The 22,337-nt window shown below is 44.1% G+C and overlaps 1 protein-coding gene across 1 annotated transcript in view; it reads right to left on the bottom strand.

The window, feature by feature from the left end:
- The window catches only part of RYR3 (ryanodine receptor 3), a 1,291,138-nt gene that overhangs the window by 756,214 nt on the left and 512,587 nt on the right, over positions 1-22,337 (bottom strand). The window contains 2 exon segments of the mRNA XM_029600192.1: positions 2,152-2,352; positions 10,770-11,571. Coding sequence (XP_029456052.1) covers positions 2,152-2,352; positions 10,770-11,571 — 1,003 coding nt within the window.

Here is a 22,337-nt window from a genome sequence, read left to right as displayed (position 1 = left end):
TATTTATTTATTTATTTATTTATTTATTTATTTAACAGTTTTATATACCGAATTTCTTGTAACAGGTTACAAATCAAAACGGTTTACATAATAACAATAACAGTGCCTCAAATAGTGCAATTACATAAAACAGAGGAATACAGAACTAGGATCATGAAACTGTTGAAACAAACCAGGGTATATATATATCGAACTATGATACATGGCTGGTAGAGAATGGTTAGGTTAAGACCATGGTATTGGCAAAGGGCCTTGGGAATTGGGGCTAAAGTAGGACATATAGCATTTGACTGAATCGAGAGAAAGCAGGCAAGAGTCAATGAGTTACTGGTGATAGAGTTGATTTAAGATCATCTGGCGTATGATTCTGCAAAGGCCTGCTTGAACAGCCAGGTTTTGAGTCTTTTCTTAAATGTGACCGGGCAATGTTCCAGCCTGAGGTCTGGTGGAAGAGAATTCCAATGTATTGGTCCAGAGGCTGAGATGGCTCTCTTAATTAATGAAGTTTTTAAAGGGGGGACCATGAGGGTGTCCTTATATGCTGCTCTTACCGGCCTGGATGGTAAGTGAGGTCGGAGAGGGATCATGAGTTCTAGTGGGGTGATATCGTGTAGAGCTTTGTGAGTAATGGTGAGAACTTTGTACCAGATTCTGTATTTGATCGGGAGCCAGTGGAGGTTCTTCAAGATGGGAGTAATGTGGTCACTTTTTTTAGTCCTGGTAAGAATTCTGGCTGCTGCATTTTGCAGCATCTGTAGTGGTTTGATGGATACTGCAGGTAGGCCGATCAAAAGAGAGTTACAGTAATCTACTTTTGAGAAGATGATTGCCTGGAAAACAGAACGGAAGTTGTGGAAGTGAAGGAGAAGTCTCAATCGTTTCAGTACTTGAAGTTTGAAAAAACAGTCCTTAGTCGTGTTGTTTATGAAACTTTTGAAGCTCAGTTGTTTATCGAAGATGACTCCTAAGTTTCTGACTTGGAGGGAGAAGGTGACTTAAGGGCTCAACAAAAAAAAAACAGGCTTTCTGTGGTTCCTCCTATAAAGTGTCATTGAAATACTAAGTAGGAGGAACCACAGAAAGCTGTATGAAGACCAAAAAAAGGCTTGACCAGGCAAAAAAGTATTTCACGGTGTACAATATTCACGCATAATATACATGGACTAGGCCATGTGCCAGTAGCAGGAGAAAATGGATGCTCGCATTGAGTGTCCTTTACTTACAGTTCCTCTCCTGGGATCCCGTTGCTGAGGAGGCACTAGGGTTGACAATTTCCCCTAGTGCCTCCTTTTTAACACGGCAGATCATTTTCCTATTGCATTCTCTCACCTGGGAGAGGTGGACGGGCACATGTTAGGAAAATGGGCGCTCAATATAAGCGCCCATTTTTAGCCTGCCCATATCACATCGGCCCTTTCTGCGTAACTGTATCCGGACAGTGCTCAAGTCTGGTCAGAAAAATACCTGCCTTAAAGTTGTAAAGTTATGTGTGGAACTTTTTCCAGGAACATTCAGCAACAGATTTATCCAGGTTAGTCCTGCTGAATATCCGGATAAAGTTACATGTATAACTTTACCCAGATAACGTACCTGCTCACCTGCTTTCTGAATATTGACTTCAATATTATTCAGAAAATAACGCTCTTGGGAAAATACATTAATAGTCGATTTTAACATTTCTTTGTGCATTTGCCACTAAAAATAAGAAAATTTCCATGCTTAGTCATTCTTTGTCTCTACTACAGTGAGGCTGAAAATGAAAAGTGTGCTTCAGGACTCTGTAGCTGATACTTAGTTTCACCAAGCAACATACAGCAGTTTTTCCCAATCCTCTTCTGGAGATATACCTAAGCAGTTGGGTTTTCAGGATATCCATAATCAATATGCATGAGATACATTTGCATACATTGGATACCCAGGGTGTGTAAATCTATCTCATGCGTTTTCATTGTGGCAATCTTGAAAACCCAAATAGTTAGGTACACTTCCAGGAGAGGGTTGGGAAACCCTGTCATACAGAAAAACCACAGGATTGGAAAATTAATGCCACTGGAAAAAAAAACAAGATCCCTTTTTGCACAGCAATCATTATTGCAAAACTATACAATATTCTCCTATTATCACATTTTTGAGTAGTTTGACAGGCCATACCTGCTCTTGTGGAGGAGAGCGAAATTCCCTAGTCTTCTTGGCAGTCAGAGCTGCAGACATATTCAAGGCCTGCATTAGCTCGTTGTAGCGGAATTTCTGGTTGTCTTGCAGCTTGGACACAAAGTTATCGGAGAAGGAGACTATAGCTTCAACCCTGTGCTTCAGCTCACAGTCGCAGAAATAATGTAATAATTCACAGATCTGCAGAGCATAAAGTACTTTTGTTAAAAATGTACTATGCAAATACTCTGATAATTAAGACATCAAGCCATACATTTCTGTATGCCTGCAATATCATCACACAGATTTATATACAAAGAACACAGTGTGGGAAAACTGAAGTTTGACTCCTGCAGGATATGATCTTGGATCCCCTTTCATTCATTGTATCTGTTAAAGGAGAACCTTTTCTCATATTGTAATCACCAACTATGGCAGGCTTGACTATCCCAATAAATCACAGTTAAGATTTTATATTCAATTTTATTATTTAATCCACCAGTCATTTCCTTCTTTAAGTATTATTATTGATAACATACACTATGACTACCCATTGACATATCAGAAGTGCTTCACTTTTTACACTTGCTCACATTGCTACTGCCTTCTAATAGAAATATGCAAAAAATATGAAATGGCCATTTATGTGAGCAACATAGAGTGGGAGTGATCTGGTATCTTTGATGGGATCTGCAGGCCACCAGTTCCATGGAAGGCTGGGCACTATGGCAGTCCCATGGGTATGTTAAACCAATTTTCTGATATGTGGGATTGGGAAAGGGAAAGCAGAGTTGCTTACCTGAAACAGGTATTCTCCAAGGTCAGCAGGATGTTAGTCTTCACACATGGGTGACTTCATCAGATGGAGCCTGGCACACTGAGCATGCCCAGCATGCCGCTAACCATGCATCCACGTGGGATCCCTCTTCAGTCTTATAACTTAGAGTTTGCAAAAAAACTGAATAACAAATCATGAGAAAAAAAAAACAACAACTCTGTGGGGAGGCAGACGGGTTTCATGAGGACTAACATCCTGCTGTCCTTGGAGAACACCTGTTACAGGTAAGCAACTCTGCTTTCTCCAAGGACAAGCAGGATGGTAGTCCTCACACATGGGTGATTAAGTAGCTTCAGGCCTGTCCGAGCATGTGCAGCAGAGAACCATCGCCAACATGCCTGGCAATTGGGGCTGCATCAACACAGGAGCAGGCCTGCACCCAAGGAAAGGGCCCATGGAGGAAGAGTTGGGTTTCATGGTTGAAAGAGGTTCCAGAGGATGGACTGTCCGAAACAACTGTCCTGGCACAATCCTTGTCCAGACAGTAGTGTGAGGTGAAGGTGTGGCGGGAACTCCAGGTCACTGCCCTGCAGATCTCTTGGATGGGAACTGCATGCAAGTGAGCCACTAAGACCGACATGGCTCAGACAGAGTGAGTTTTGATGTGACCATCAAGATGTAGACTCACCTGCGCATAGCAGAAGGTGATGCAATCTACTAGCCATATATAGTGTCTGCTTGGAGACTGCAATTCTCAATCTGTTCTTGTCAAAAGATACGAACAGCTGAGTAGAGGCATGGTGGAGCACTGTCCATTCCAAGTAGAACGCAAGTGCCCTCTTGCAATCTAGGGTGTGCAGAGCATGTTCACCACGGTAAGCGTGAGGCTGTGGGAAAAAAGACAGTAGCACAATGGACTGGTTGAGATAGAACTCTAAAACCACCTTGGGTAGGAACTTGGACTGTGTCTGTAGGATCACCCATTCTGACTAAACTTCGTATAAGGCGGATACGACACCAGCATTTGCAGCTCCCCTACCCTGCAAGCCAATGTGACTACAACTAGGAAGAGAACCTTCCATGAAAGGTACTTGAGATCAAAAGAGCGCAATGGCTCAAACAGAGGTTTCATGAGTTGCGAGAGGACGACGTTGAGATCCCAGGAAACTGCCAGAAGGCGAGTGGAAGGCTTCAGCTGAAGCAAACCCCTCATGAATCGGCTAATGAGAAGATTGAGAAGCCATCTGAAATTTTATGGTATGCTCCTATGGCACTGAGATGGACCCTCACTGTTGCGGTCTGCAGGCTCAGAGAGGATCAACAGATAGTCCAGAAGTGCAAGAGGGGAGCAAGAGAAGGAATCCAAACCACAACCCTCGCACCAGAAAGAGAAATGTTTCCACTTGAGATTATAGGATTTCCATGTGGACAGTTTTCTGTACTCCAGGAGGACATGGTATACCACCCTCTGGTAGACCTAGGGCCTCCACTGTCACCTGATCAGCATCCAAGCTGTCAGGCCAGGGTCCACATGTTGGGGTGACGGAGCCTACCTTGGTCCTGGGTGATGAGGTCTGGCATTGTTCCCAGACGGATTGGGGGTGCACCGTTAGATTCTGAAGGGTCAGGAACCAGACCTTATGGGGGCCAGTAGGGGGCGATCAAGATCATTGATCCTTGATCTTGCTGCAGCTTCTGGAGCATCTTGGAAATGAGTGGAAAGGGTGGGTAGGCATACAGCAAGTCCACTCCCCAGTAGATTGAGAAGGCGTCTGCTACCAATCCTTTGCTCCTCTTGCCGAGGATGCAAAACTGATGTTCTTTCCTGTTCTCCATGGAGGCAAATAGGTCTACAGCTGGGATCCCCAACAGCGGAAGATATGGTTCGCTACCTCCTGATTGAGGGACCATTCGTGGGGGTCGGAACGTACGACTCAACGCATCGGCCACGATATTGTCTATGCCTGGAAGGTACACCGCCCGGAGGGTGATACCATTCTCAATGCCCATGACCAGGCCTGGACCGCCTCCTGGCAGAGGGGCAATGATTAAGGGTGTGCATTCGTTCCCTACGAATTGGGAATCCGCAACGTATAGGGCCTTATTCGTTGTATTCGTGGGGAAGCGAAACGTATCACGATTCCCCACGAATACAACGAATCTTGACGAATAATTCGGCTGCCTAAAGGACCCAATTTAAACAAACTCCCCACCCTCCTGATCCCTCCAAGACCTACCAAAACTCCCTGGTGGTCCAGCGGGGGTTCCGGGAGCCATCCCAGGCACTCACACCCTCGGTGCCGGTTTCAAAATGGCGCCAATAGCCTTTGACCTACTATGTCACAGTGGCTACCGGTGTCATTGGTCAGCCCCTGTCACATGGCCATCGGTGCCATCTTGTGCTCCTACCATGTGACAGGTGCTGACCAATGGCACCGGTAGCCCCTGTGACATAGTAAGGGCAAAGGCTATCGGCGCCATTTTGATTACTGGCAGCCGACGGCCCAAGTGCAGGAGATTGCTCCCGGACCCCCGCTGGACCACCAGGGACTTTTGGCAAGTCTTGGGGGACCCTACTGACCCCCACAAGACTTGCCAAACGTCCAGCGGGGGTCCAGGAGCAACCTCCTGAACTCCATAGCCTTTGCCAGTATTCAAAATGGCTATCGATAGCCTTTGCCAGTATTCAAAATGGTGCCGATAGCCTTTGCCCTCACTAAGTCACAGGGGTGACAGTCGGCCCCTGTGACATAGTGAGGGCAAAGGCGTTCGGCGCCATTTTGAAACCGGCACCGAGGGTGTGAGTGCAGGGGATGGCTCCTGGACCCCCCGCTGGACCACCAGGGAGTTTTGGTAAGTCTTGGGGGGGGGGGGGGTCAGGAGGATGGGGGGTTTAGTTAATTTAATTTTTGCGAGGAAACAAATAGGAATCGACGTATCAACATATCGGGGCGCCATACGGCCGAATGCAACATATCTGCCCCCGATGAATCTGAATCCCGAATGCAGTGTATGGCATCCCTCTGCACATCCCTAGCAATGATCCAGTTCCTCACTGCTTGTTCAGGTGCCACATCACTACCTGACTGTCAGTCTGGACCAGAACTACCTTGTTCACGAGAACCTCCCGGAATACCCACAAGGCATAGCAGACTGCTCAAAGCTTCAAGACACTGATCTGGAGCCGAGCCTCCTGAGTTGACCAAAGCCCCTGAGTGCGGTAACCCAGAACATGCGCTCCCCACCCTGTCTGAGAAGCATCGGTGGTGAGCGTGGCCTGGGGCTGGGCCATCCGAAAAGGGCAACCCTGCTCCAGGTTCACGGGGATTGTCCACCACCGGAGAGACTGCCGCAAACTTTTGGTGACCACGTCGTGGGCATGCATGTCCTGCAATACTGAGATCACAGCATCCATTGCGCACAGCGCATGTGTAGCCGAGCAAATGGGGTGACATGCACCGTTGCTGCCATATGGCCCAGCAGCTGGAGAAAGCAGCGGGCAGAGACATGAAGCTGAAGGTGAGACAGACTGAAAGGGTAGTACTCCCTGAAGCAGAAAGCTGTATAGTTGAAGGTCCTGACAGGCAGAAGTTGTTCATTGGCAGGCACCAAATTAGGGAGAGCAGGCCTTCGAGGAGCGAGTACCCGGTATCCCAAGATAGGTACCTGAAATAGAGCAGAAGGGCCCCCGAGGAGTGGGTACCCAGGTTAGTGCAGAAATACCCCGAAGGGCAGAGAGATCTTCCTGTGGCAGCTGGGAAGCGGCAGAGCAGCTTAGACCGGAGTCAATCCAATCCTTGCTAACTCAGTTTGTTAGCAAACGAAGGGCAGGCTTAATACCAGGATGTGATGACATCACTCGGAGGGAACACCCCGAGGTTCCTGCCATGACGTGGATAAAGAAGTGGGTGGCGTGTGCGCGCGCACCCTAGGACGCCCTCAGGAAAATCATGGCGAACACCGTCACCGTTGCCGATCCGTGGACACTGGAGAGAGCGGCATGAAGACACAGCAGCAGCCATCTTCCCAATGCTTGAGGAGAGAGAAGGAAGAAAGGTGAGGCACAGAGGTCGAAGCCGTCTGAGACCGACAGACGCAACAGACTGCCTCTTTGCTAACAGGAATGATGCAGATGAATTTTCAGTATGAATTATTGCAGCTAAAGTAGATGATCTCAAGAACAGGTCATGCAGAAACAATCTAAGGATTATAGGGCTATCTGAATCTATCCCAGACCGGGACTTGGGGACATGATTAGAAACTTTGCTCACACAATCCCTAAATTTGGCTGGAACACCTGGTGCCCTGAGGATCGAGAGGGTACATAGTTTGGGGCCCATACCATCCGGAGATCGTGTTAACATCAAGCCCAGAGCAGTCATATTCTGGGTACTCAATTTTGTACACAAGCTTGCAATATTGAGAGAGTATTGCCGTCTGAAAGACCTATGTTTTAAGAGGAACAGAGTTTTACTTTTTCAAGATTATTCAGTGGTGGTAGCCTCACAGAGTAAGGCTTTTGCTCCTACATGTTCCCAGTTGGCACAGATGAATATCAGATCCATACTGCTGTTTCCTGCAAAGTTGAAGGTTTTTCACAAAGGGAAAAATGTTTTCCTCAACTCAGCTGAAGAAGCCCAAACTTTTTTACAGAGGCTAAATTCTGACTCTGGCTGAAGTACTTTCTGTGCATACTACTGTCTGATATGTTCATAGTTGCTTGACTTTCATGTTCTAGTTAATTGTCCTATTTAGGACATCGGAGTAAAGGGGAGGACCCTCACAGCAAACATGTTTTCCCCATATTGGATACTTTTGGCTTTTTTGGCTGGTATATGGAGTGGAGGGACTTTTTAAAATTCCTCCCAATATATTCCTAAATTGGGTTTTATTTTTTTCTTTTTCCAGGGGTATCTGCTGAGATGACGTGTGCTAAGTTTTCACAATATGCTCTTTACATTATTGATTCGTGTTCTACTAGTTCCTGTGCATTTTGGCTCTGGGGTTCTCTTTTCACTGTGGCATTGTGTTATAGCCTATATTTTCTTTCGTTTGGGGGTGGTGGGTCCCAAGTTATAGCATCAGGTGCATGGCAGTAAGGCAGAGTGATAGCAAAATCCTTGAGGCACAGCATGTGGGGAATAACAAATAGCACAAAGACACAAAGATCCTCAACGCATAGAGTGCAGGGAATTGAATACAGCACAACAGCATCAAAACCTCAATACACACAGTGTGGAGAATTGCAAACAGCTCAAAGGCATTAAAACAATACAAGACATAGAGTGCATGGAATTGCCAACAGCACAAAGGCATGAAAACCGCCAAAACATAGTGTGGGAATTGCACACACACAAAGGCATCAAAACCCCCAAGGTATAGAGTGCGGGGAATTGCAAACAGCACAAAGAAATCACAAACACAGAGAATCACAGAGAATCACAAACAACACAAAAGCATCAAAACACCCCAAAGCAAAGAGTGTAGGGAATCACAAACATCACAAAGTCATTAAAACCCCAAAGGAAACATGAGAGTGGCAAGGGGAACCAACAATATTTGTATGAACAGGGAAAGAAAATAAAGGCAGCACCAGCAATAGCATAAATATACCAAAAGGAACTGCAAAGTAGCAAATTGGTACCCAAGGTGGCAGGTTTTCTACAAGGCATTAGTAGAGAGCCAGAGGCAGGCAGGGCAGTAATAATGGCAGGTTTAAACAGCAAGGCAAAAACCCAGAAAAGAGTGGATGGGTGAAGAGACATATTGTTTTTACTTTTTTAATTTTGGGGACAAAACACCCCAGTATAGCCAAAAAAGAAGCAGGGAGGGGATGATTAGTCCAGAATTGTAGAGGGGTATAAAAAACAGTAAGGTAAAGAACTAGAAAAGAGGTGGGCTGGGATGAGAAACTTGTGTTTTTTCTTTTTTTGCATTTTTATTTTGAAGAAAAAACACCCTAGTATAACAAAGAAATAAGAAAGGTAGAAAAAATAATCTGGGATCCAAGCAACAAACAACACAGAGGCATCAAAACTCCCAAGGTGGTACATCGGGATCATGGAGGCTGACAAAGTGGCAGCAAGACCTCCAAGGTGGTACATCAGTGGCATGGTAGCTAGGAAGATTGGTCGCAAGATCCTCAAGGTGGTGCATCAGGGGCATGGCAGGTAGGCAGAGTGGCATCAAAATCCACAAGGTGATATATCTTGGGTATGGCAGCTAGGCATAGTGTAAGCAAGACCCCCAAGGTAGTACATCAGGGGCAAGGCAACTAGGCAGTATAAATAAGACTCCCAAAGACATCATACGGAGATAGGCAGAGTGTCAGCAATACCTCCAAAGTACTTTCAGTCATCTACTCGCATGGAAATTCTGGAAAGTCCAACAAAGGCAGATTGATTTTTGAAAAGACCAGCTTTTCCATCAATTCTGCTGCCAGCCTTGAGCAATGAAGGCTCATGAAATTCTCTGCCATCGAGAAGTATTTGTACTGGTTCAAATATTAGGGATATATAACCAAAACATGTTTTTCTTTTTTGGATCGTTTCACTTTTAAAATTCATTTTGTGTGAGTTTTTTTTCATTTCTATTAAATTGTTGATTTTATTTAGTGTGCTCTAAATTGAAATAGTGTGCACATTTTTTAATGTGTACTAAAAAATGAAAGAATTAAACAAATGCACATCCCTGCCAGATATCACTGGTAAAATGTACACTTGTCTCCCCTGTCTTAGCCAGCTGCACCTGTATTTGACTATGGCACTGGTGATACAGGGTGTGGACAATATGAATACTAAATGTAATCCTGGAAGGCACATTGTGATTGGAGATAAGAGATGCAGCAAATGTTTAAAGCCCCGATTCTCCACTATCTGCAGGGGTTGGTCTTCCAGGACAATCATTCCCCCCCCCCCCCATTCACTTCATTACTACTTTCAATGCTGCCTGCCTTTTACACTGGAACAATGATATAGAACACCACCCCATTTTCTCTATGGTAAGTTGCTGCTGCAGACGCATTGCAGGGGGCTGCTGATCTGATACCTGACTGTTGGAAATAGCCATGGGATCAGCTTGGGGGAAAATCTTCCCCTTTGCAATCCTTTCCTATGGCTTTTGTTTTGAGTTGCAGTGGGGGTCCCCACTGCCCTCCTCTGATACCAGTGCTGGTGGGTGCTGCTTCTACATGTGATGCATACTAGCATTTGTCTGATGCCCTAATATCTTCCCTTGTTTTTACTGCAGTGAATACACTGAGTAAAACACAGATCATCCTATACTTTAAAGTGATTCTACTTCAGAGATGTCATGCATAATTTCTTCTCTGTATCCTTGGGGACTGATATTGGCACTGAATTTGAAGTTAAGGGTGGACCATAAAGAAAAAGGCCAAGGGCATCATTCATGCTCTCTACATGTACCGACTACTCTTCCATGGGATTGTTCTCAACACTGTCAGTATAATCATTTCTCTCTCTTCCCATTACTCATTGGAGGCTAGGACGCTACTGAGTAGACCTTTTAAATTTTCTTCAGCTACTAGTTCTTCAAATGTTTCTGATTCAGGGAATGCCAGATAAGATTCTTCTTAAAAAAGGTTGTTGAAAACATTGTGCATAGGTTGAAAATTATGCATAGAAATCCCAACTCTACCCCAGTCCACCCCCCAGAATGCATATTTTTTGTGCGAATAAAAGTATGTGTGAAATGCACATGCTTTAATATACACACCCCCACACAATTTAATAACAAGTCATTTATACACATAAACTCATGTTTTATGAGTGTAAATGGCACTGAAAATTCTCATAGATGGAGATCTCATTAGAACAGTTACCTGTAGTTTCACAGATTCTGGCAGATGTGTTTGTAGTAGGCCTTTCATGGGAGCCTGGGTTTCTTTGCCTGGCTTTTCTCCTGTCTCCACAGCTTTATCTTCCTCCTGTGTCACCACCTCCTTCTCACGTCTTTCCACCACCTCGTCCTTTTGCTCTCCAAACACGTTGGGATCAATGAGGAGCAAGATCTGCCTGACATCATCATTGCTGAAGACTCCAATGATAAGTAGGGTAGCAATCAATTTCAAGACGGGTACAAACTGAAACTCTACTTTGCCTCCCACAGGATCTCGTATATGGTTTCCACTACTCTGTACCGCCTCAGTCAGCATGCTCAGAGCCTTAGACTTCAAGATTTCTAGTGGGATCTCAGGGCTGTGCTGCTGGCGTGCTTCACTGATTGTGATGAAGCAGGGACAGGAGAAATAAAGTCGTGACTTCAGACAAGAGGTCAACCCCACTCCAGGCAAGCCATGCTTCTTCAAGTTGTCTGGGAAGAGTTTAATTCTTCGAGTTTCTTCTGTAATTGGAATGATAAATTCATTGTTCATCATCAGTTTGGCTTCTTTGGAAGATTCAAGGTGCATGCTAATGAGTAAGTTATAAAACCCAGCACGCAGTAGACCAGGCAAGTACTGATTATCAATTGTGTACAACAATTGAGACTGATCAACATGACTGCAGAGGGCATGAGCCACGCGGTTATTCCCCAGTGCACACACAGCACAGTACAGCTTCAACGTGTGATAGTGAAACTTCATCAAGTCTTCCTGCTCTGATAGTTCCAGGATATCCACACATCTATTTCACAAAAACAATAGTACAGTACTCAGAAGTTTTTCATCAACAAGTACTTCAAAATATAATTTCTGAAGCATATTAACATAGTAAATGATGGCAGCTAAAGATCAACATGGCCCATCTAGTCTGTCCAGCTGAGAGTCATCCTTTTTTGGTAGATGTGCATCTACATTTCCCAAATGTAGCCCTACATCAACTTCCCCATTGTGTCTTCCACCTAATCTCTCAACCCTCCTCTCATGTCTGAAACATGCATAGCCAAATCCATCACATTTGTTGCAGTATTGGCCTTCAAATGCTTTCTTTCAGCCCTGATAAAGTCATACCACTGTTGTTTTGGGTTGTAACTCACACTCTGTACAGGTTATCCTAATGTACTTCGGTTATTTTTATTTATTTCCATCCTTCTGCCACTGTGGATAATCTGTTTTGAATTCTGCTACCATTTTTGTCTCCACCTCCTAATCTTGAAGGACATTCCAGGCATCTACCAACCTTTCTATAAAAAACATATTTCCTGATGTTGTTCCTGATTCTTTCTGCTTGGAGCCTCACATCATGACTCCATTTGATGAAGTCCATATGAGAGACTCAAGAAATTACAAAGTCATGGGATAGGAGGCAATGTCATATTTTGATTAGTAACTGGTTAAAAGATAGGAAAAAGAGTTCTAAATGGTCAGTTTTCTCAATAGATTTGATTGTAAATATTACTACCCTTAACATAAGGCTTGGAGGTAACCTGCATGGAGAGGCTGTTACTGCCCTTAACAGAATCATGGGGTTAACCTGCATGGAGTAGCAGTTACTATCCTAAGAAACTTGCTGGGCAGACTGGATGGACCATTTGTTCTTTTTCTGCCGACATTATGATGTTACTATGATTGTCCAAGGGCTCTGTACTGAGACCAGTGTTTAACATTTTCATTAGTGATCTAGAATGAGCAAGGTGATCAGATTTGCAGATGACACAAAATTATTCAAAGTAGCTAAAACACAAGTTGATTGTGAAGAATTACAGGAGACATTACGTGACTAGAGAACTGGGCTTCTAAATGGCAGAATACATTTATTATGGATAAGTACAAAGTGATACACATAGAGAAAATAATCCTCACTAAGTATACATAATGCTGGGTTCCGTATTAGGAGTTCATTTATTTGTTTAAAAATCACATATTAATCACTTTCCTTAACATTTCTCAAAGCAATGTACAGCATAAGATAAACATATAACATCATTAAAACAACAAAACCACAACAGCTGTACTTAACAGAATATTTAGTTCATCATAATTAAATATTGAAGACTGATGACATCAACAAGTTTTTAATTTCTTTCTAAATCTCAGAAGATCCTTTTCCTCCTTCAACTCTTGTGACAAACTGTCCCACAGTCCTGGAGCAGTAGCCAAAGTTGCCACCCAGGAAAAGGACTTTAGAGTCATTGTGGACAACACATTGAATGCTTTAATTCAGTGTGAGGCAGCAGCTAAAAAAAAAAAAAGCATATAGAATGCTAGGAAGTATTCAGAAAGGAATAGAATTTAAAATTGGGAATATAATAATGCATCTGCATTGATCCTTGGTATGGCTACACCTTGAATATTGTATGCAATTCTGGTCACTTGACCTCAAAAAGATATAGCAGAACTAGAAAAAGTACAGAAAAGGGTGACAACATTATTAGGGGGATGGATTGACTCTTTTATGAAGAAAGACTAAATAGGTTAGAGTTCTTCAGCTTGGAGAAGAGATGATAGAAGGAATATGCTAGAGGTTTATAAAATTATGTGTAATATGAAACAGATTAATAGGGAAAGCAAGGTGTTTTTTTTAACACTATCAAACAATACTAGGTCTACAGGACAACCCCTGAAAGTAACCATTTGGTTAACCACACTTACCAGCACATGGGGACCAGGACACCACACAGACACAGTCAGGGCTTGGGCTTTACCACCGCCGACACCCGACACAGCAGGGGCCTGACCCTGACAACGGCAAGGGCCGGCAGTCAGAGACCCGACTCTGACGTCGGCAGAACCCAGCGAGGCGGGCCCCCAATCCTGATGCCGATGACATCTGGCACAGCAGGGGCCTGACCCCGACAGCAGCAAGGGCCGGCAGTCAGAGGCACAACTCCGGCATCGGCAGAGCCCAGTGAGGCGGGCCCCCGATTCCAATGCCGACGACATCTGGCATAGCAGGGGCCCGACCCCGATGCTGGCAAGGCCCAGCGGACAGAGGCCTGAGTCCGACGACATCCAGGCCCGACAAGCAGAGGCCCAACCCCACCATCAACCAAACACGGCGTATCCAGGATGACAGGACCGCCCCCTGACCTCAGAGGAGGAGCTAGGTGAGTGATTCAAATCTACACTCACCTCAGGCGCCGCGTGCCATGCTTCGCGCGCCGAAGGAGCACGTCCAAAGGAGCAGGCCCCTTTGCGCAGCCCATTCAGCGCTGCTTCTAATCTCCTCAACTGGACACATTCCCCTTACCTATGTTAACTCTGACAAACCACCTTCACAACACGTACAACCACTAAATTCCCTCTAACAACTCATCTTACAAACAACGCTCACAATAGACTTACAAACAAATGGAACTTCAAACAGAAGACATGAACATGACAAACGAACTCCCAACTCGATACAAAAGACCCACGCTCTCAAAAAAACCACTCAGCACAAATGAAGCACACACCCTCTAAACCTCAAAACAAACAAAAGCAACCAACAAACATAACAAACAACACATACATCCAATACTCAAACTATATTCTACTCTCATTCATACTAGTCAACACACGATCAAGAATAAAGAAAATACCTTTAATCAATGACCTACTTATAGACACTAAACCAGACTTCATCACAATAACTGAAACCTGGCTCAAAAACACCGATTCCGTATTAATTAACCAACTAAACAACCAAGAATACAACACTTTCTTAATTCCCAGAAAGAAAAAAAAAAGGAGGTGGTCTAATGTTAATCTCCAAAAAAAAACGTACAGTTGACACTTGGTCCAACAAACATATCCGCACCCTTTGAAGTCGCATTATTTGATTCTCCAAAACTACAAGTTTGCCTCGTCTACTGTCCACCAGGATCACTCGACAAAAACTGCTCCCCCCCTAATTGAATACATCATGAATAATATATCACTCAACAAACCCATCATCATCCTAGGTGACTTCAACATACACTTTGACTCACTCACCCACTCAAAAACCTGCCAAGCCATCATTGATGCCCTATCAACACTACATCTAAAACAAGTAATTGAAACTCCAACTCACAAAGCAGGTCACGCCATTGACCTCATATTCATAAAGATTGAAGATTGGCAAACAAACGCAATCCACACCACAGATATACCTTGGTCTGATCACCACCTAATCCAAGCCAATTTATCTATCAACTTCAACCTCAAATCACCTCAAAACACACTAAGTAAAATATCATACCATCCTCCATTCAACACTAAACGTCTACAAAAAAACTCTTCAAACAGAACTAACTAACATAAATTATCAAACTCCGAATATGCCACAGCATCATGGCTAAACATCACAAAAAAAGTAGCAGACAGCATCAACCCCACTGTTACAAAAACAATAAAGCAATCAAAACACAACCAATGGTATAATGATAACATCAGAACAGCCAAACGTATATTCTAGAAAAAAGAAAAAGAATGGAGAAGGAACAAAACTGTAGCCACACTAAATACATATCGGAGCTACCTAGCACAATATAAAAACACCATCAACAATGCCAAAAAAAGAATTCTTCTCCAACAAAATCACCAAATTTCATCACAACCCCAGAATGTTATTCTCCATAGTACAAAACCTCACTAAAACCGCCCAGGAAACTACATGCACCAAACATGGAAGTAATGACTTTGCAGAATTCTTCAACAAGAAAATATCAAACCTAATACAAACCAACCTAATCGACAACAGCCAAAATATCAGATTGAACACTAAAGTAACCTCAACCTGGAAAAAATTTGACACCGCCTCCACCCTTGAAATTCAATCAATCATCAAAAAAATGAACCCCGCCAACCACCCCCTAGACAACATCCCCATAACAACTCTCAAAGCAATCGAACCCACCATATCTAAAACTCTCACCAAGATTGTCAATTTATCCCTGACTGAAGGTAATTATCCCAAGTGCCTCAAATCTGCAGTAATCAAACCGATATTAAAAAAGAACAACTTGGATCCTGAAATCCTAGCAAACTACCACCCTATTTCAAACCTATCCTTCATAGCCAAGATCATCGATAAAGTCGTACACTCCCAACTTGATGACTACCTTGAAACAAACAACATCCTATCACCAACCCAATACAGATTCAGAAAGAACCTAAGCACAGAAATTCTCCTATTCTCATTGAATGTCATGATACTAAGAGGATTCGACAAAGGCAAAAAATACCTACTCATACTCCTTGACCTCTCACCTGCCTTCGACACAGTAAACCACACTATACTCCTAGAATGGCTGACTGAAATTGGTTTAACTGACACTACCTTACAATAGTTCTCATCATATCTATCCGACAGAACCTACCAAGTATCAATTAACAACAACCCATCCAAAAAAATTAACCTCAACACTGGAGTTCCCCAAGGCTCAGCGCTATCGGCCACTTTATTTAACCTATACCTTCTTCCTATATGCCAACTACTAAAAGATAGTGGAATCACCCACTTCCTCTATGCTGACAACATTCAACTTCTAATTCCCATCCAAAACTCAATTGAAGAAACGTACAAAGAAACATCTGCTCTACTTGTCTCAATTAAATATCTTCTAACATCCCTGAAACTCATAATCAACATCGACAAAACTGAAATAATCCTCACAGATAGAAAACCCAGGAGGATCATGTGATGTGCTAGCGGGGCAGACTTGTTTCTGCTCAGCTCTGGGCCCATCCCAGCGATCGCGCTTCATCCGACCGCATATTAACTTTTAAATTGGGTGACCGCTGCGCCAGGAATTGAGGCTTGCCCCCACGGTTCATCTGCGGAGGAAAAAAGTGCAGTTAATGGCCTCCCAAAAAGCAAAAAAAGAAAAGAAGAAAGCAAGGGTGGCCGAGGACAAAATGGCTGCCGCGCCGAGAGGTGAGTCCCCCTCCCTCCTGATGCCGCTAACAATTGACGATATTAAAGAGGCAATTCGAGAGGCCCTTGATGAGTGGTGGACCGGGCTTACCGATCAGCTGGGGGAGATGCGGGACACCCTTGCAGCCATATCACTGCGGCTGACTGCTGCTGAAGTCCATAATTCCGCTTTAGAGGATGCTGACACCGGGAATGTGGCTAAGATGGCTGCCAGGCAGCCACAATTCAAGCCCTGACAGAAAAGGTGGAGGATCTAGAGAACAGAGCGCGCAGAGATAATATTCACTTTCTGGGGTTCCCAGAGAGCCTAGAAGACCAATCCCTCTGCTCTGTGTTGGAAGCCTGGCTCCCAGAGGCGCTGGCCCTGCCGTATCTACAGGGAAAGCTGGTGGTGGAGAGGGGTCACCGGCTTGGCATGAAGAAGCAAAATGTGGACCAGCCGAGGCTAGTTATTGCAAAAATTTTAAACTCGGCGCACAAAACAGAGCTATGGAGGGCATCACGACAGAAAATGGATTTAAAGTACCAATAACATTCCATTCGCATGTTTCAAGATTTTTCTGCATCTGTTTTGGTGAGCAGGCGGGGTTTCTCACAGGTATGCTCCACTTTACATAACAGGGGCTTAAAATTTGCTTTGTAATTCCCAGCCCACCTGAGGGTATGGCATGACACGCGAGTGCATAATTTTGAATCGGTGGAGAAGGCTCAGGCCTTTGTGGATACCCTGGCCACCTGAGGGATATCAGCGTGCAAGTACGGCGACAGAGGTGAGTTACCTCGTCTGAAGTTTTAGGACAGACAGGAAACTTAGTCCCAGAGAACTGAGTCTATCTTCTGTTACCCTGCTCTGGCTGGATAAAAGTTCACAGTTTAGAGCCTGTTGCCAAGTTCAGCTGTTCCAAGTGTTCCATCTACATACCTTTCCGGGACTATGCCAGAATTGTTCTTTATATTAGTCCCCCATTCATCTGTATGCAGATCATGGGTTTTTTTTGGGGGGGGTTCTCTCTTTTTCACTAATGGGGAACTATGGATTACATTGCAGTTCACTGGAGGACTATTGGAGGATTATGGGACTTTATGTGACAGCATTGTGAGGGGAAAACGCTGGACTGTTACTGAACTGGTAGCGCGGATTCCTTGTGGCCCTTGAGAACTGCGGACTGTGGTTACCAAGATGTTTGAACTCTTCATTTTTTAACTCTAACTTAACTTGTTCTTGTGATTATGGTATCTGATCAGTGTGGTGGCGAAGTCACATGTTAGATAAATGGAGTGGTTGGAAGCCTGATTTTTCATGGGTGAAATTGCTACACAGGGTGAAACCACGGGTAACCTTGTAAGTCGTGCTGGGGCGGTGCCTGGACACATCTGTATGAGTGATTCTCATCCCTTCAGGGGGAAATTAGAGGGTGTAGATGTCATGGAGATTCAGAGGGAGGTCCTTGCATGGTTGGGTGGATGTGGGGAAGGGATTGGGGGAAGGATGGGTGGGTAGTTGGGAGTGTGGAAAATGGATGGGAACTGGGAGGGAGGGGGAGGAGGAAGGGGAGGGATGGGGACTTGCTGGCACAATGGGGAAATGTAGAAGTGAGTATGTATGGGTAAGTGAGCTGGCCAGGACATGCATTACAAGATCGCTTGTCGTTTGAGAGAGACCAGGTTTAGGAGGGTGAGGGCCTTAGCTGGGAGGGCCCACACCGAGCTAAAGTGGGACACATGGTATTCATGTATTTTGTGTCACTTAAATGATGGGAGTCCCACACGAGTGATATCCTGGAATGTCTGCGGGTTGCATTCACCTATCAAGCGCTCCAAGGTTTTAGCTTTATTGAAAAAGAAGCAGGCATTGGTGGTGTTTCTCCAGGAAACACATCTTACAGCACCTGAACATGAGAAATTAAAGTGGGACTGGGTGGGGGAAGTGAGAGCGACAGGGGTGTCGTCCAAATCAGCAGGGGTCGCCATTTTAATTCACAAGCGGCTACCCCTGAAAATACTGCAGGAAATTGCAGATCCCCAGGGGTGCTTTATTATTTTAGTTACTGAGCTATATGGCCAAACCGTAGTGTTCTGCAATGTTTATGCCCCCAACACCTATTGCCCCAACTTTTTCAGACGACTCTATTCACACCTTCTTCCCTACTTAACTGCTACTCTTATTGTTGGTGGAGATTTTAATACTGTCAGAGATGGAGAACTAGATGCCTTTCCAGTGCGACAGCGAGAACAAGGAATGGGGAAGGGTCCCCAACTGCTGGAGGATACGTTACATCTGCTGGACGTGTGGAGTCCGTTAGATCGGGACTTCACCCATATTTCCCGCGCCCATGCCTCGCAGTCACATTTAGATTTTTTTTTAATCAGTAGTCAAGCATTTTCACAGGTCCAGGGGGTGGAACTTGATAACATTGTGATTTCTGATCATGCACCCATTTGGGTAGACATCCAATTTTTGAGGGGGCAACCTGAAACAAGATTTTGGCGCTACCCTTATTTTATGGCCAATGATAACCAATTTTGGGAGCATGTAAGGGCAAAATGGGTGGACTATACTGTTCTAAATCACTCTCACAGTTCACAACCGGCTTTGTTCTGGTATACGGCAAAGGCGTTTTTTAGGGGTGAAATAATCTCCTATAGGTCCCATAGACGAAAGATGCTCAATAAAAGGATACTGGTTCTGAACCGACAGTTAAGCAAAGCCAGAGTGGATCTGAATTTGATGGCGACGCCACGCACTAGAGATCATTATCATTCAGTGTAGGCGGCCTTATATTCCCTTTTACACCAGTGCGCAGAAAAAAGCTTTCTCTATTATAAGTTTCAATTATATCAATATTCAAACAAAACCGGCCGCATGATGGCTAACCTCATACGGTCTGCTCGTGGTCATAGGCATATTCCAGCGCTTACCACGCCCATGGGTGTGACCGTTAGAGACACCCCCTCTATATTAAAAATCTTTCAAGATTTTTACACTGATCTGTACACTTCCGCGGGTGATAACGATGAGATCTATGAGAGGTTCTGCTCTAAGCTATCTCTTCCGAGATTGATGGAAGAACAGCAGCTTTGTTTAAATGGTACTATCACCGAGGAAGAAGTAAAGCTGGTTATACGCCATCTCAGGCCTTTAAAGACCCCGGGCCCAGATGGCTATACAGCCGAATTTTTCAAGCTGTTACAGGATCAATTAGCGGGCCCTTTGGCAGCGGGATTTATGGAACTCATCAGTCAAGGCTTTTTCCCCATCATGAGAATTTGGCTCATATTACTCTTATCCCAAGGGGGGGAAAGATCCTCTTCTCCCAGAGTCATATAGACCCATTTCGCTGCTGAATGTGGATGTTATATTGTATTGTTATATTGTTATATTATATTGTATTTATATTTATATTTATATATATTATATTGTATTGTTATATTGTTATATTGTAACTTTTTGCTTCTTCTACACTGGTTAAATGAACAAAGTTTTCACTCCCCTGTTATCTGTAAACCGGCATGATATGATTGTATCATGAATGCCGGTATAGAAAAGCCTTAAATAAATAAATAAATAAATACATAAATAAATAAATGTTAAAATTCTAGCGAAAATCTTAGCAGATAGATTAGTAACTGTGATTCCTTCTCTAGTTGGGGACCATCAAGTTGGATTTGTACGGCAGCGCTATGCGACAGCTAATGTCTGCAGAGTGTTGATTGCCATGACAATGTGTCGTCAGATGGATATCCCCTATCTAACTATCAGCTTTGATGCCGAAAAGGCATTCGATAGAGTGGAGTGGAGATATCTTTTTACAGTGTTGGGGCAGATGGGGTTTAATGGCTTTTATTTAATGGCGCTGAGTCTCCTTTCTGCTGACCCTGAGGCGGTTATTATTGCTAATGGGATGCAGTCGGAACCCTTGAGGGTGGCCAGAGGGACTAGGCAGGGTTGCCCGCTATTGCTCCTACTGTTTATCTTACAGTTGGAACCTCTTCTTCTTGCTATCCAACAAACCAGGGAGATTAGGGGGGTCCGTATGGGTGCCCAAATCTTTAAGAGTGTAGTTTTTGTGGATGACCTACTGGTTTTTCTAATGGATCCTCAGAAATCCTTACCTGTCTTAATGCACACGATCTGGGATTTTGGGATATTCTCTGGCTTTAGCTTAAATGCATCTAAATCCTCAGCACTGGCTTATCCTCCAACTTTGCAGGAGACGTGGCTTTTAGGGATGTGCAGCCAAAAAGTTTTCGTTGCATTCGTGACACATACATTCCCATATATGCAACTTTGCGACTATATACAGGCCCTTTCAGCCGATGCGAAATCGCCCTTGTCCTACCTCACATTGGATAAAGTGTTTCATTTTGACAGGTGTGTTGCTCCTTCGCTGTCTATGTACTATAAGTGTCTAAATAGGCATGCGGAAGTTGACCCAGGTCCAGTGTTGGAGTCACACTGGAATAGGGATGGGGAATTTGTGGTGACTCAATCTATATTGAGGGGATGTTTTCGGCGAATTGCCAAGGTCTTGAATAATCAATATTATCGAGAATTACAGTTCAAGTTTCTAAGCCGGGCATATGTATCACCTGTACTTGCTTTTCATTTTGCTATAGCTCCCTCTGTAGCATGCCCTAGATGTGGCCATAGTACAGGCACCTTATCTCATGCCTTCTGGACCTGTGCCCCTATCCAAAGGTTCTGGAAATGTGTAGCGGTTTATTTAGCGAACTTGCTGGATGTCGCTTTTCCAATTACCTCTATGTGGCTACTTTTTGGCTGTATTTCCCTGATTAGGATCCGAGACCCTGGCTCTCGCTTGCTTCTTCATAAGGCATGCTTAGTGGGGAAAAAGATTATTCTTTCTGTGTGGAGGTCCTCTGAGAACCCCTCGTTCTGGTCCTGGCGGAATAGTTTTCACGCCATGATGACTATGGAAAGCCTAGAAGCCAAGACGAATCCTCAGCGCCGTCAATGCTTCCTTGCAGTGTGGCAGCTTTATTTTCAATTGTTATCTCATCAGGCTCGCAATCTTGTTATTAATGATTAACCTGTCTTTCTCTCCCTGCGTTAGGTATAGCCTGGCTAACGGACTGCTATCAAGTACTATATTATTACTCACTTCTACAAGGGGTGGGGGGATTTGTTCGACTGGGTGGGGTTTTCTGGAGGGGTATGATATTTTTCTAGTGATGGTTTTGTTCTGAGGCGAGATCAGAGCTCCTCTCACCTTAGTTTAATATGTTTTTGTGTGTATTATTCTTGAAAATCCAATAAAACCATTTAAACATAGAAAACCCAATCCAACACCACCACTCCAACTCATACTTGGCAATCAAATGAACACAATACTCCCTGTCACCCACACCAGAAACCTAGGAATAATTATTGACAAAGATCTTTCCTACAAGAACCATATATCAAACAAAATCAAAGAAGGATATCACAAACTACTAACCCTAAGACATCTGAAACCTTTTCTTAACCCTTATGACTTCAGAACTGTACTACAGCTACTTATATTCTCAACCATCGACTACTGCAACTCCCTACTGATCGGAATTCTATATTCCAACATCAAACCTCTCTAGATTCTACAAAACTCAGCAGC

The sequence above is a fragment of the Rhinatrema bivittatum genome, chromosome 4 (genome assembly GCF_901001135.1).
Source record: "Rhinatrema bivittatum chromosome 4, aRhiBiv1.1, whole genome shotgun sequence".
Classification (NCBI taxonomy): Eukaryota; Metazoa; Chordata; class Amphibia; order Gymnophiona; family Rhinatrematidae; genus Rhinatrema; species Rhinatrema bivittatum.
This window is presented reverse-complemented; position numbering and strand designations above follow the sequence as displayed.